The sequence below is a fragment of the Chelon labrosus genome (genome assembly GCF_963514085.1).
Source record: "Chelon labrosus genome assembly, chromosome: 4".
NCBI classification, from domain to species: domain Eukaryota; kingdom Metazoa; phylum Chordata; class Actinopteri; order Mugiliformes; family Mugilidae; genus Chelon; species Chelon labrosus.
The window spans coordinates 30222699-30239695 of NC_140340.1; the positions used below are offsets into that span (position 1 = coordinate 30222699).

General features: G+C 41.6%; 1 protein-coding gene across 2 annotated transcripts in view; it reads right to left on the reverse strand.

The window, feature by feature from the left end:
* The window catches only part of fbln2 (fibulin 2), a 64299-nt gene extending 51382 nt beyond the window's left edge, over positions 1–12917 (reverse strand). Inside the window, exons 1-3 of one of the 2 annotated variants that reach the window (XM_084543787.1) lie at positions 12853–12917; positions 12148–12201; positions 8913–10845 (exon numbers count right to left, since the gene is read on the reverse strand). In XM_084543787.1, the coding sequence (XP_084399913.1) occupies positions 8913–10746 (1834 nt within the window). In that variant the 5' untranslated portion in view covers positions 10747–10845; positions 12148–12201; positions 12853–12917. Of the gene's footprint in view, positions 1–8912; positions 11059–12147; positions 12202–12852 lie in introns of those variants that run through there. The other variant, XM_084543788.1, reaches the window with a different exon arrangement.
* Between the last annotated feature and the right edge of the window lie 4080 nt (positions 12918–16997).

The window sequence follows — 16997 nt, forward strand, 5'->3', positions numbered from 1 at the left end:
GCAGTAGAGCCAAGGACAAAGTGCAAATGGCTTTAGTGACTCCTCTATTGTTGATGTCTGCAATGGAAAATAGTAAGTTAAGTATTTAAAGGTGACTTCAGTATAATGAGTCTACATTTTATACCTTGAGGAGGCAGAGGCACAGTGAGACAAATCCCTGGGCTGTGCAGGGACAGACAGAGATATAAATCAGACAAGTTCTCCTGACAACATGGAGCTGTGCCAAAACAACAATCACTTTCTCTCCAAGACTGGCAGGAGTTATTGACTTTTTGTTTATGTAACGTTGAAAGATGCTCCTTTTGACCGTTCGCTATAACTGACTTGCTCACAAAGTGATACAGAATGCTGTACAGCTCATGAGGCAAGTTATGGAGCCCAGGTATCTGGCTATTAGCAGCATATTTGGACCAATGAATGTTATTTTGAATTGTGTTTGGCAGTACTAAATCAATCCAGACAAACTACACACTGTTAGAAAGAACAAAGTCTCACATCTAAAACAACAAACCACAATGACAGTAGTTCCTTACTTCATCATAATAAATGATGGTAGTTTCTTACCTTTTCTGTGATTGATAAAGAGGCATTTTAATTCTTGTGAATACCACAGGTGTGGATGTTAGAAGAGACCCTATGTCTTATTTTAACACGTGGTCAATTTCAATAGAACTTACAGAAATGATATAGCTTATATTTAACAGAACAATAGAACATACTACATTTGATTCATGTTCTCCATGTGTTTTACATTTCTTAATGTATGAGATACAGGCTTCGACATGAGATGTGTGGTGAGATAAATTTCCACTCAGCCAGTCACATCACATGTGGTACATTATTCCATCAATTCAGTCATCATACACAGCTCAGTTGGATGTGTTCCATGCTAATTTCTTTGAAGAGGGAAATCATTTCTATCAGCAATCCAGACATTTAATAGTGTCTTTTAAGCTTTGAGCACATACTCTGCTGCTTGGATACAGTCCAAATGTTCTGATCAAAGTACCATTTTTTTTTAAAATCGTACATGCTTAGAGTTTGCTTTTGTACCGCTGTAAATCCAAGAGGAAGCAGTGTGCTTACATTTGAACAGATGGAACCTTTTGTCTCGCATTTTCTGGACAGCCTACTTCAGAGCAGGTCTGAGGGAGTCTGCTAGAGGAGCTCATGAAGTTGAAAAAGATTCTGCGGAAATGAGGATGAGCAAACGCTTTTTGTCAGCAATGAGTGGTCCAGATTGTGGGAAGCATGTTCCATGACCATCCTATCTGTCAGGGCTCAGCAGTGTGACTGACATTTTGATTGCGGTTTTTCTCTGCGGACCGTCTGGGACCTTGAATCTGGATCGCAGAGGCACTCAGGTGTTCATGGGGACTCAGTAAAAAAAACACATGTTTTTTTTGCAAAGGAGAATAAAAGTAGGTTATTTACTTTGTAATGTATTTTATTTTTAAGGTGTGATAATCAGCATTTGTGCAATGTACAGCGCTACAGTAGATGGCCGTAATGAACCAAAACCAAATAGTTGTTGACTCAACAGTTACTTCTACAGCTGTGGTTATTGGAACTATAAGCTGCATAAAAATGGAGGGCAGAACAGCTCCTCAAAAGTGAAGCCAAATCAAGTAGAGCTCCCCCTGGTGACTGGCTGCAGTATAGGTCATAAGCTCCACCCCCTGAATGTTAGTGGACGGGACTTGGGCCGAACTAAAACACAAAAAAAAAACACATCAAATAATTTTTTTGCAAGGTTAGTTCCTGTCATTTTAGGTAGTTATATTACTGATGCATGTTCAAGTCTCAATTTTTCTGCTAAGTTTCATTTAAGTTCATTATTTGACGCTATAGACACAGGATGTGACATCATGATGACTACCAGTTGTGGCCCCATAGGACTGTGAGAGTAGGAAAAAAATAAATAAATCGGTACAGTGTATAATCCAAGATGTGCTTGTAACTGGTGGAGGTAGAGCAGGGTGCAGTAGTAACTAAATGAAAACGCAATCTGGTGGAAGTGTGGGTGGGTCTGCGCGGCTCCACTCTCGGCCCATACTGCGCAGACTCTGGCTCTTAACTGGCAAAATGGCGCCGCCCATATTTTTTTCAGTGTAGAATGAAATGTTCTACACCTGCACAAGGATTTTCACAGTTCCTATCTCGGACCACTTTCTTTTTTCACCCTGGCTTTTGTCACACCTCATCCATCCTTCAGATGTCCTCAGACCTCCCTCATTGTTCCCTCTTTGTTCCAGTCATTGACCACCTCAGCGGTCACTCAAAGTGTATCGATACCTGCCACCTTCCCTTAGGTAATCATAATGTTACATATAATTTTGTTTCCTGTTATAGTTTCGCCCCTTTCTGGTGACTCCTGGTTCTTCCCGTTTCTGTCTGCCTGCCTTTTACTACTTTACATGTAAAAAAGCCTCACACTATTTCTATGAAAATAACGAAACAGCAAAATAACAGCGGGGGCTGTGGCTTACTAGGTGCAGCAGGTCGTACACTAACCAGAGGACTTGATCCCTGGTACATGGATCACATGCTGCAGTGTGCTTGAGTAAGACACTGCACCCTGAGTTACCTGAGTTAAAGTACTTTGAGTGCCAATACGTAGAAAAGCACTATAGAAATACAAAACCATTTATAAGAACAAGACCATTCCTCTGTGTATGGTAAACTAACCAATATTATTGTCAACTGTATTATTAGCAGTCCTAGATTTGCATGCGTAGCAAATGTAGTCATCCATCATTTGGTGTGCCAGACCAATCAGTGTAGAGTTTATTGTTACAGTCACTGTACATGCCTGATAGGAAATTACACACAACCCACCACAGATTCTAAAGAGCTGCATCAAAAGAGTTTTTACAAGTTCCTGAAATCAAAAACCCCAGTCCAAAGTTGACATGTAACAGATGTGATCTGAGCCACTCAGACGGCTCACGTCATCATATCTGATTTATCTTGACAGTAACCTTTGAAAAACCACTTCAGGACTGAATCACCTGAGTCAGTGACTGAGAGGGTGAAGCAGCTACTGACAGATACGGTTTGATTCACCAGCCACTGCATCATGCTGACAGAATGTTTAATGTTTGTCTGACTGGCTGTCACCTATAGCGTAAAACTGAACACATGCAGGGACTGCACTGTGAAAACGATCTTCAACAAACACCCTAATTTTTTTAACTAATGGCAATAGTTACTTAGAACCTGGATCTCAAATAATAGCTCCCAGGTATAAAAACGCCAACCCTCAATAAAGAGAATACATATAAAATGTAATTAAAATCAACAGTATAATCTGGATTACTCACCTCAGCTATTATTGTCCTATTTCAGTCGTGGTGGATATACAATTTTATGTGTACTTCAGTTACAGGAAGTGTTGTGTTGTGTGTGGGATGATTATGTTGAGTTTAACTGGGTCTCAGAGGGTTCTGCGTTCATGAATTATTTTCCATTTTTCTTCATGTCAAAAACATGATTAATGTAAAATAATGCTATGGTAGAATGCACTAAGGCATGAAGGTAATTCTTTTATTTTCCTTTCATTTCATTGTAACTTGCAGAAAATGTCGTGACAATGTTGCAAATGCCAAAAACGTAAGCACGTCTTTTTCAGCAGATGAAAGGCAATCGCTGCCTCGCTCGCTATCTGCTAGAGATTACCACAAAGCGCTTCCAAATCCTGCATGCTTTACTGGTGCTGTCCTGAGACAATGTTCCATCAGCACTGATAAACTTAATTATCAGCAGCCTGGAGAGGGCCCCGCCTGGCCCTCCTATCTCCACTGTAAGATTTTAGGCAGACACCTGTTTGTACTCCAGAGCATTTCTATCTGGAGAGGGCACTTTATCTGGAGTTTTTTTGAAAAAAACGCTGCGATCAGATTGTGATCCAGCAGTCAGTCCACTACACACAAGTCCTCCCTATAGTGATGAATGACCATGCAAATGGCCTGAGAGTAAATCAAATTTGTGCACAGTGATTGTGTAATTACATTATCTCATTAAAAGATTAATGAAGTTTCCTTTACCGGGACTGTATCTGTTCTGACAACTCAACTGGCACCTTTTTAGAATGTGGCCAATAGTGCACTGAAGAGGCCTCCTCCTACTAATATGACTTCATTCAATTGCATCATATTTGGTGGAGTTGTAGTTAGAAATATGTGTCTTATTTTAGTATGGAGCTTAAATTAAAGAAAACTGTCAAGTGTCAGAGACAACCTACCAACTCCCCAGATGTTCAGCACAGCTCACAAACACTGTCTATGAATGGATAGTGTCCATCCATCCATCCATCCATTACCACTTATCCTCGGAGGGACTGGAGCCTCTCCCAGGTAACACTGGGTGAGAGGCCCAACACAGAGAGACAAACAACCATTCACACTCACATGCACAACTATGGCCAGTTTAATATCAACATATGACCTAACGTGCATGTCTTTGGCATGTGGGAGGAAACCTGAGCACCTGGAGAAAACTCATCTCACTCACAGGGAGAATAGAATGTGCGGAATAAGTCCACACAGATCCTTCCTGGCCATGAGGAGTCAGTGCTAACCACTGAACCACTTTTTTTTAATTTTATATTTCTAATTACCATGATCTGGGAGCATTAAAAAAGGGAGTGTAATGTTGTCATGGTCAGTAATGTACAGATGTGCAATGTGTGTTTGGTTGTTTGTTTCTTTGGGGCACGTGTTCCTCTTGTGAGTCCATGGTTTTTCTCTGGATGCTCTGGCTTCCATCCACAATCCATGCTTTTTAGGTGTAGATGTGAATGGTTGTTTGTCTTTCTGTGTCGGCCCCGTGATAGAATGGAGATCTGTCGAGGGTGTACCAGGTCTCGCCCAGTTACAGCTGGGATAGGCTCCAGTAACCCTTTTACCCGAGTACCTAAAATGTCCTTCTACTCCCTCCGTCCCAACGGCTGCAACTTGCATTGCAGAAGCATCGATCGTCTACATTAATTTGTTTTAATTTGATTAACGGATTATGTTTTCGGTTTATCAAAGGAATATCTTTTTTCCAAACATCCACTTGGACTCAAGGATAAACTGATAAACATGTGTATTTTATTTTAGAAATGTTAGAAAGGTTATATACTCCACTCTTGTGCTCTGTTACAAAATATGCAACAGTTGTCACAGTGATATTGGGATTATTAAATGGTTGGAATAGATGCACTGTATAGTTCATTGAGAATTCAGCTGGATGCTACCCACAACCCTCTCTCACAACCCTCATCTGGGAGTTTTCAAGAATCAGATTTAACACATTTTCAGAATTAGTTGCTTGAGCATATATATCTACATGGCAATGGTATAAATTAACAATCTATGTAAAGGAAGGAAAACGGCAGATCTTGACATTTAATATAGTAGAACAAGTACAAACAGATGTGTGGTATTTTTAGTAAAAGAATCAATAACTGTCTTTAATATTATGTCCCCAGAAAGTCCGCATGTAAAATCTTCTGAATACACTTGGTTTTTTCAGTGATGTTTATGACTCGGTCATTCGTTAGTACCGGCTACACTGTTTAATGGATACCACACACACATCCAGATGGTAAAAAAACAATGTTTAGCTTTCTTTCACATGAAAACTTGCATCCAAGCAGCTGATGGCTGAAGGCCAGAGAGGGTTTATCACCCAGTCCCCTGTGGGGGAGCTGAAGCCTTGAGAGCTGGGTGAGGGATGGCTGTGAAAAGATGTTCACCATAGGAGGAGTGGTTGACTCCTGTTCCTCTTGAACCCTTTATTTTTTTTTATGTTCCTGTTATGTGGGAAGCCGCGGGTGTCTCCACTCTATCCTCGTGCACATATAGCCTGGCTTGGTACTCAGAATGGTACAGAGAAAGGGAGCACTGTTCTATACGGGCAATTTAGTGTGAAGTTACATTTGTGGAAAAAAAGAAAAAAAATGATTAAATGAATTCTGTCTTATACAAAACATTTTTCTTTTGTCTGAAAGACACTACAATAGCTACTAACATCCCAGGAAAGCTGGCTGTGAGATGGAGGGAGCTTTGGTAAAATAGCTGTGTATGTAAATAAATAAACAGACAAAAGGTTCAGCATCATTTGCATTGTAATTCCCCTTCACTTCTGTTGCACTCCCTGTCATTTGACTGTGCATGTTTTCCTCATTTAGTCACTTCCTCGGTTAATAAAAAACAGGATGATAACTAAAAGCCGGGTCTCCAATAATGGAGATAAACAATAAAGCGGTCAACACTGCCAAATACATGCTGGGGAACAAAACAAGGTGTCAGTCTGATCATATACATTTCTATCACATTATGTTAATCAGTACAATAAATATGATCTAGACAGCTGGGATAGGCTCCAGCCCCCCCGCGACCCTTCACAGGAACAAGTGGTTACAGAAGATGAATGAATGAATGAATAAATATGATCTAAATTATAATAACAAACAATATAATCATTTCCAACATATTGTCGTTCCGAGATTGCTGATCTAAATTTCTTGCAAATACTAAGCCTGCATATGTTTCACAATAAAAGCACTGTTAAGAAATGAAGGGTTTTGGTCGACTTAAACAGGGTTTATAATTGGATATAGTTACATAAAGTGTTGAGTTTGTGCATGGAGTGTAGTGCAATGCTTTAATACGGCTTATGTGAACGAAGCTTCATGCTAAAATTGAAACTTCGTGCTAAAATCGTACCGACAGTCACTATTTGAGAGAATATAGTAGTTAATATTCCCTTGCGGTATTTAAAGTAATAACAGTTTCAGTGGATAAATAAACATTCATTCAGTCTTTACACGTCCACTGCACGAGGAAACATGGCTTTCTGCACAGGGACAGAGACCGATGGCTCACTTGTCCACAGTATTACACCAAGACCACATTCACGGTCAGATTATGTGGAAGATGGCACTCAAATGCCACAGAGGGTGCAACAAGATGACAGAAGTACAGCTAAAAGCTGAACTGGCACTCACAAATGTTTGGTCAGGTGAGCAATCAACAGACAAGTGTCAAATTATTTTAGTCCCCAGCTCAAGTACATTTCAATGTTGAGGAGAGGTAGACAAATGCTTTGGCAGTTTGCATAAACAGTTCACGTGTAGATATAATTTTGGCAAATCTGGAACTTCCAAATCCTGGAAGATAAATTTCAATAGTGGCTAAATATTGGACTTCATTACAGAAATTATTCTCAGCTAAAGCTCTTGTTGTGATTTATGAGGTGCTGCAGGAATACAAGAGGACTTATGTCAAATTAAGTTGCTAAAGTCAACGTTTTGTAACAAACCAATACCAACGCCACTATTTGTTAACAGTTCAGTACTAAAGACAGACAAAAGAAGCAGTGATACAGTGGAAACAACAGATACTAAAGCATGGGTCTGACCCAAATTCTGCATGAAATATGTCTGTTGGAAAACTTTCCAAAATAGATTCCTCAGATTCCCATACACTCATGCATCTGTGAGCGCAACCTGGCTCTTTTCTGCTCTCTTTCCATGTTCGTGAAAGTGTCTCTGAGGTAAAGGTATTGAAAAGAGCAGTCCACACAACTCACGCTCAGCCAACGGTACTCAGTTCTTCTGCTCAGCCTTATTTGCTGTTTTATCTACTGTTCATTAACAGAGTGTAAGTGAAAGTGCCAAATTCAGATAGATGGTACTGACCCAGGAACTGTAGGAGCAGTCTATCTGTGCAAGATTAATCTGACTGGAATCAAAGGCAGCCCAGTTTACCACTGACCATTCCACATTGTGCTATTTTCTCTAAACCAGTTTTTTTTGCTGGATTTCAACCACGCCTTTATAGGGCTGTCAAATTAACGTGTTAACAAACACGTTAACACAAATTCTTTTTAACCCCACTCATTTTTTTGACATGTGATTAACATTCACACATTCCCCTATTATGATCTTGGCACCTAATCATACTTTGGGAAACCGCTGTGAAAAACAAGAAGAATCTAAAGTGCTGTTACAGTAAATCATTTTACACCACAAAGGAGGGCAGTAATGTGCTCTGTAGTGTCAACACTACCAAAAATACCATATGAGGAAGAAGAAGAAGAAAGCAAGCAAAATCAAACGAGCAGAAGTAAAAAATAAAAAGTCTTTTAAACAGCAAGCTTCAAAGTCTTGTCAAATGGTTTTCTTGACATGAACTGAGTTATCTCTATTTACAGTAAATATGAACCTACTTACCACTGGATCAAACAGTTGTTTAAATTGCAATAGAGATGCCTGGTCAAGAATGTTCTGAAAGGTTTTTGTCATTGTTTTAAGATTGTTTTGCAGATTTGAGCACTCCCATGTTGATAAGAGCAAAACGGTAAAAGGGTAAATGTCCAGAAGCTGCTACTTTTTTTTGGGACTATAGTGTGTATTTTTTTATCAGTTACTCATGAATACTGAACCTGGACAGTTGATAGAAAGTAGTAAATATTTCAGGGTAAGAAATGAAAGAAAAGATCATGAAGTGACTGTAATGTTTTCTGACAGGAAACTAGTGCAACACCATACACTTCCCACGAGTAAGTAACACGTAAACCATAGCAGCCTACACATTTGTAGTACATAATACCATAAGAAATCTGTCCCTGCATTCCTGTGGAATAAAATAGGTATTTTTTTATAAATAGAAAATGTTCACAGAAAACCACGTTTGAAAATAAATTAGTTGATACTGAAGCCACAAAACTAAATTCCGTTATGCTAATAGAAAGAATGAAAAGAGAGTCGTTATCAATTTACTCCTTAATTAAATTCCAGTATGCTAAAAGAAAAAACAAAAACTGCCTGGGGCTTGAGTCCATTTTAGGTGCACAGTGGTCAAAGCAAAAAATGTTTGCACTCTGGCATAGAATCTACTGTCATGCAGATCTTTTTGACTTACCTTCATCAGGTAAAACAGGGTGATACTTCCTCTCCTCCTCTTTTTTCGTCACCTCTTCCTTCACTTCCTCTCTGTCATCACTGTGAAGAGGGAAAAGCCTCTGACCTGGCTTTCTGCTGGGCTGACTTTCATCCGGTTTGACCTTTAATGGTGGCTGGGTGGGGGTGGTGGTGGTGGTGATAAAATCAACCATGGGGGTTGTCTGGTATTCAGGCGTCCTTGGAGAGGGAGTGCTGGGTTCAGGTGTGGTCTTTTCATAGCTGCTGGTTGTACCACCGTTCTCCGACTCCTCGTGGCTTTGCTCCTGCTGGGCTGACCTGATCTTTCCCACATCCTTTCCTTTGGGCCTAGTGACACTTTGAAAAGTTACTATTTCTTCCTGCTCCTCTTCTTCTATTTCATCACTCAGACTGTCCTCATCAACCAGTGTGTCTGGGCTGTGTAATTCTTTTTGACCATTTGTACTTTCCTGGGACTGAATTGGCATCTCTGTGCTTCTCAGCCTATACAGTGGAAACTGTACTTGTTCCTGATTGGTTACCATTTCTGTATTTCTTAGTGGATGATAAACATTGAGCTGACTGTTTGAACCTCTGGGTGTCACACTGTCTGATGCATTTTGATGTGCTTTACTCTCTGTGCCTCTCCGATGATGAATGACACTGTCTGAATGCACATGTTGATCCTCTGGGTGTTCATCGCTGCCTATTCCCCCGTTCGATGGGAATGTCACTCCATCCAAACTCCTGTGGGCATGCAAAGGATTCACTAAATCTGTTTGTGGAGTCAAATCACTTAATGAGACGCTTTGTGCACCTGTTAAACCCTGTGAGGGCTGCCAAGACGTAGTTGCAAGCATATGTGGCTCGGCAGTACTCTGCTCTGCTCTCAGGGGTCTTTGTGTCACTTCCTCTCTGTCTCCAGGATGGCTGTAAACTCCATATTGCTCTCTTAGCTCCAGCTTTCCTTGTGTGTCAAAGCCCTGAATGGCAGAGGTTTTGTCAGGTCCAGCAGAGCCATGGAACAAAGATACAACCTTGTTGGAGGAGGATGAAGATGAGGACAGAGTGGGGTAGACCAAAGACTGACGAAATGTCTCTGTAAAGTCAGTAGGACCATAATCGTAGTCTTCTGGGTCCTCCTTATGCAATTTGAAGAGAGGAAGCTTCCCATTAGGAGGAAGGTCATATGGTGTCGAGAACTGATCCATGTGGCTTTGATGGTTGATGTTGTCTCGGTAATTTTCATGCCTGCTGCCTGTACCGTCGTCTGTGGGCACAGTTAACATAGGTTTATGGACTTTCTGGGGATCACAGTCAGGTAACGGGTAGCACATTAGCTTCCCCCCTTCATTAGAGCAGTGGCAGACCGAGCAACGGTCGATGTGGAAGGAGTGTCCCGCCTCATATTTTTGCCCTCCATGAACACATCCGACACGTTCACACTGCATGCAGCCGTCTGCACGCTCCGATTCCTCAATGCAGTTGGGCGGGATTTCGGGACAGCTGATGAAGTGACAGCTGATCGGGCCCCCTCCTGTGGGGCAGGAGCACTCTGTGCTGCCGTAGTCAACAAAGTAAGACTCTCCCTCTGGCACCTTGCCATTCTTGAATCCAGCATTGATGCAGTCATAATACTGGTAACCCTCACATGTGCATCCTTTGCGTAAGCATGAAGCGCAACAGGCGCCACTCTCCAGAACTTCTTCAATGCAGCTGTCCAACATGGGACAGTCCACACCGGTGCAGTCACGCTGGCACAAGCAGACACTCAGGCAGAGAAAAAACAATGCACATCTCAGCAGTGATACTCCTGTTACTTCAGCTCGAGCCATGGCATCTGGTGTATAAACGACAGTCAAAGGAGAACAGGTATCACCTCAGGGTTTTAGTTTATCTTCTGGTGCATTTTGCCCCTGATAATCACCTCGACTCTGCAAGAAGGAGGAGAGAGAGGAAGGAGGGAGAAAGAAAACAGTCTTACTTCTCAAAATGCAAGCAGACCAACATCTGGCTTTGTAGTTGAACTCATGCAAGTCCAATTTTTACTACCTCCCAGTCATTCTGACATTAAGGGTACGTTCTCCTCATTATCATCAGCTGGAGTCCAGTGTTTTGAATCATTATGCAGGCTGTCATGATGAAACCTGGAAGCTGCCCAATTTCTCCATTTCTACGACTATCTGTACAAAATAATGCTCAAATAATCTTGTGTTGCAATCACCCGTGAAGTCCAACTGCCAAACATGGATGCTTCGTAGTGATTTAGCCGTTGAACTTGTTGGAAATAGGTTACATTCTCTAAAGTAATTAGGAGGGTAGAGACCAAAGGGCATGGCCTCCTTTGGCTGATGATTCAAAATGTGCTTACTAAGAGTGGCAGTTTCAGACACAATGTCACCATAGTCACTTAACTCCCTCACTCGGTATAATTTAAAAAGTAAAATCTTGTAGTGATTTTGTAATATACCACCAACTGACACGAGCCAAGAAAAAGCCACAGACCCCTTCTGCTTCACATTCTTCCAAATTTGAGAAAATTCCAAAAACTACGCAATAAGAATGCTTTCGGACAGTCCTTGTACATCATCAACGATTCTAGGCATAGTTTCCTTAGCCTCTGTGTCATCGCTGCAAGCAAACACATCTCCATCTAAAACTCAAGCTGCTCTGTTACTGGACTGATATTTGTTAAATATGTAAGTGCTAAATCTGACACCAGCTTGCCACAAATATTGCTATCAGAAGACAGTTACCTCATCATGTCTTAATCATAGTGTAATCCATTTAAATCATGTACTGCACATTTGAAGAGGAAACAAGGGAGTGCTCCAAAACTGCCATAAAAAAAACTGACTATGGTTTGCAGCAGGACTTGTGGACAAAGATCTTAATTTTTGGAGAAATGTCCTTTGGTCTGGTGAAACAAAAGCTGACCATCGGCCATCATTATGTCTAGAGGTAAAAGGAGAGGTTTCCACCCAAAGAATCTCATCACAAACATGAAGTTTGGCGGTGTCACTATCATGTTTTTTGGGGTGCTTTGCTGCAGGAGGGACTGGTGCACTTCAGAAAACAAATGTCACATGAGGAAAGAAGCTTAAAGCTTGGTCACAAAAGGGTCTGCCAAATGGACCACGACCCCAAGCATACGTCCAAAGTTGTGACAAAATGGCTTAAGGACAATAAAGTATTGGAGCGGAAAAAAGCGTATGAGTGTAAGGAGTCCAACAAACCTGACTCAGTTTCACCAGTTCTGTCAGGGGGAAACGGCTAGAATTCCAGAAGGGCTACAGAAAAATGCAAAGAGAAGAGTCAGAGCAGCCTGGTGTTTCCCAGAGAAGTGACAGACGGGGAGATTCCTCCCTTCTTTCCATGTCTGCACCCAAACAGGAACACGCTCACACATTTCTAAACAGTCCCTGATGTCATGCAGAGCTGCCAACATTCACAAAAAGAGAACTCTTTAAAGAAAAAAAAACTTAACACATTCTCATTTTGGAGCACAGTTTAGTTCAGATTACTTTATACACGACTTCGTACACATTATTAAAACAGATCAAGCGGGCTAAAGTAACTGCTTTCAGCTGGGATGTGTGTTGCAAACAAACTGTAGGTTACTCTGCAGACTATTGCAGTAATGGTTGCAACATGAACTCATATCATAATTGCATCAAAAACAACAACAACAACCAAAAAGCAACGTGTTATCTCTCCAACTAATAACTGGAAAAAGATGTCCATCTTAACCTCTGATTACACGATTGCAGTCACGGGTAGAAGCAGAGCTGAATACTTCAACACAACAAGCAAGAGACATGCATATTAAACGACTAATGAAGTTCTTAGCGCATGTTGTAAACTTTAACTTTACGCAGGCGCACAGGTTTCTCTCGCCGGTTAAACAAACGTAGTCGAGCGGTTAAACTGCTATGCGTTACCTTGACGTGCGAGGACCGACGGTTTTAGAGAGCCGCCGGCTGCCGGTTCCTCTGAGCACCGCGACTGTGAACCTTTTGACCATCGACGCGCTGCTTGGACCAGGTAGGCGGGCGGAGGGGGAGGTACGAAAACTTTCCCCTGCTGGAGACTTACTCCATAGAGACTCCGGAGGAAATCCCATCATGATGCATAATGAAGAGCAGGCTCTGCTGGCAGGACAGCACACACACAGGTTGATTTCACTTACACTCAACTTTGGATCATGGACAGAAAAACACGCATTGCAATTCCGTTTTCATTGGGAATAAAGCTGGGTTCAAAACTTTAAAAGGCCAACTTATGAGGCAAACACAAATTGCATTCACAGTGTCAGAAGAATCAGAGTCACAATCAGGACTCACATGGACCAGGGAATTTAGATTAAAAACTAAAACTGTCAAACATTTATTCAGCTGCATGACTGTAAACGCATGCAAGACAAATGATCAATCAGAATTTCTAACTGAGAGGAGAGAAAATATGCCTACATCCACCCTTAAAGCTCACTATTGAGGCACTCAAGATACAAACTGTGCTGTATCAGCAGCTGGGCACGGTGAATTCTCAGCACGATAAAACGTATGAATCACTTGCTGATTTGAATAATGTTATTTTATGTCACGTCAGAAGATTTGTAGTTGCTTACTGTGCAGTGTGTTCACCTGTGTCTAAGGTTCAGCAGTAAGCAAATGCACCACTGTTCAAACAATGATAACGGTTAGTTCACATTGAAAATGTAATGTTAAGATCTGTTCTTTGCTTTTTGCCAAGAATAAAGTCAGTGTCATTTTGTCAGTTAGCATATTTTTTCCATTACTTCCACTGTTCATGTAAGATTAAACTACTCAAAGCTCAGACACAACAGAGCTATTGAATTTCACAACTAACTCAGCAAAAAAAAAGGCAAAACTAAAAGCACGTAAAATAACATAAGGTTCCACATAATTCTACACCATGATCAGCTACTTTGAACTCACATACGGTTACCGTTTATATCAGTCCAAACAGGAAAGTAAACTGGATTGAGTTTAATATTTCACTATATTTCTCCTTTTATATTCTGCTTTGTGCTGTATAAAGTCTCATAAGCGGGGTTACCAGGCTGCTGCGCTCACTTATGTTTCCTTTCGAGCCATGTTGTTAGCCCCCAGAGTAAACGTCAGCTGCTGTCCACTGCTGTGCTTTAAGGATCTTGCATGTACCTCTTAAATAGGAGGGGGTAACCTTGGTTAAACAAGAGCCTTGTGCTCACACCAGCATTACTCATGCTGCAGTCCGTCTTCTGCCAGTTGCAGCCCATGCACGACAAAAGACCATAGGCTATCTCAACTGCACGCAAAAGACGGAACCTCCTTCAAATACAGGCCTGTTTTCAATTACCAGTCTGATCTGGCACTGAGGTTATGCTCCCCGGAAGGATAAAATTTATGTCATTCAGCCGTGAGAGTGTCTGAATTCCCACGCAGCAAAGAAGTTATTCATCTTCTGCATTCTCAGCCATATCTAATAAGTTCTCGCCTTCTGAAGGGAGCATGACCCTAAAAAGGCAAATGGCAGAAGTCTAAGCGACTTTACAACTTGAGGCCTATCTTGTATCTCACCTTCATGTCACCTTCCTTTATTTGAAGCAGGCCTTTTGGGGAGTGTCGTAAATCCGGAACTTCCAGAGGACACGTGAGTTCAAAGGGCCCAGGGAGTGTGAGCGCTGTTTGGCATGCTGGAGGCTGGAGCGGACTCACTCATCATCTCGGAGCACAGCGACCCAGTCACCAGTCTGGACTCCTCCCAGAAGCTCCTGTAATCATTCTCATGAGGAGCTGTCAGGGCCTTGGGGTGATGTGGTGGTCGGTGCGGTGATAAACACATTGACTCTGATCGCAGATAAGACCAGGTGGAGCGGGAGAGCTTTCAAGTGGTAATAAGAAATGGGGTAAAACAGTAGATTCAAATTGTTCGGGGGGGGGGGGGGTCAGTGGGAGGACATGTCAAAGGTTGCCACTAAGCCCACTTTTTTTTATTGAGTCTGCTGTATTGCGGGGTATCTGCATTGCTTTTCACATATAAAAATAGACGTGGCTGTGACAGCACGTCTCCTCTGAGTGAACTGCAGTTTTGTCTGAAGTCATGCAGATGACACAGAGTAGGATAACGAGAACGGGGAGAGAGGTTGCCATGGTGTAGTGAACAAACTTGGATTCTGAATGCGCCTAACAGGATCAGGCTCAGCCCTGCTATAAAACACTAAGTGGGCCTCGACAACGCTCGGGTGAGATTTGTGGAATCCCGGTGTGATCTCCGGGGAAAGCCATCAGGCACAGACAAGCCTTTGAAATAACCTGGGGGGAGGAGGTGTTCAGGGAGTCAGGCTTTACATGTGGGGTCACCAGCAGGGAGCATCTGGCTCTGGACTCACGGGTGTCGTTCTGGTATGTTTTGTTGAGGATAAGCTTGGCAGGGGGCAGAAATATGTGCTGTAATCATGTCTGGGGTCAACGTCTGAGTTTCAGTTAGTAACTCACCTCAAGTAATATACAGTACGTGTTTCAGAACTGTGTGATGTGAGCATGGAATTGGTCTGCAAGGAGGTCAGTTCAGTTCATTAAAGAGAAAGGAAAAAAATCTTGAGATATCTTCATCCTTGATTACATTAGTATCAATGAACTCCTTTTACATGCAACCATTGTAGCCTAAAAGCTCTTCTTTTTTTATCGTTTTATTTTTCTTAAAAAACTTCTAAGGCTTCAAAGCATTGTGTTCTTTGGACTTTTATGGACAAAATAGTATGCACCACTTGATGATTCAACTCATATGTGCCCCTGCAGATAAAATAAAAGGTTAAGACAACAATAAGTGCAGGGAGATGAAACACAACCAAATAAAATGATTTTTCATTACAAACACTTTACATAAAAACCAGATGGAAGCAAATGTGACTAGTTTTATGATCACACGCAAAAGAAGAAAGGTAACAACCAATATTTTGTATTTTCAATGAAACGCTGTTCCAGAGCATGTCGTATTTGCACACTCTGAATGTTGAATTCAAACGGATTGAGTGTTATCATTTTGTGCTTGGCTGTATGTTGTATAAGAATGTACTGTAACTACCGGAAAACATATTTTTTTATTCGTTCACAGATTCAGATTCACCAGGGTACAGCTGCATTTAGTATTTTTAATGTGGAAATTGTCCTTTTATTGAACGTGCTTGTGAGCCTCCTGACAACTGACTCGTGTCTTCTTTTTTCTTATGAATTTTTATGCTCAAAAGACAGGATGGGGACACATTAGCTGCTTAATGAGTCAACCCTGTCGTTACACAGGACACACAGAACATACAGCATACCACGGCCACCATCTGTTTAATGGTTCACACACAGGTCACCGATGTCTGGCACATTGAAATGATCTGCACATCCTGTCTTTACATATGTATCATTGCTTTTCATGATATACCCTGATGCGATGCCAAACTCTGCTCTGTCCTGGAATGACATTCTTTTATTGTGGCTGGAAATAAACTTCAGTGAAACATTATGAAGGTATTTCATTTCTGAAATGTTTTTGATTCAGTCTGTGTGCTGATGGTTACACCCTTTGGTGAATAAATGCATTAAATTACTTCCAGGCTAATTATATTCAGATGGTAATGCGTATTCAAAGTAAATAAATACAATTTTGGGAACATTTTTTTTTTCTTCTGTGAAGACTGTAGATTTTTATTTCCTGCAAGCCACTGAGGTTGATAATGTGCATGCCTGACAGCATGTGTGCATCATCACAGAAACATTTGGCACACTGTGACAACACTGTGCACCATAGGCTTGGAGAGCACTGACCTTCACATGGGCCTGAGTCTGCTGGTTTAACCACACTGATCTGCAGGACAAACGTGAACTCTGAAGAGGGAAAGGAAGTGGGTGGTGCAGTGCTCTGGAATCTCCATTACCCCAGCACTGTAGGGGATAGAGCAGCCCTGCCCTGCTTCTCTTCACACTGAGTAAGTTAGCCGAGGGCCCGTTTAAAATCAGAAGCAAAATATGTATAAGAATAATATGAGCTGACGTCGAGACTTTAAAAGATTCAGGTGAGCCCATGGACTTGA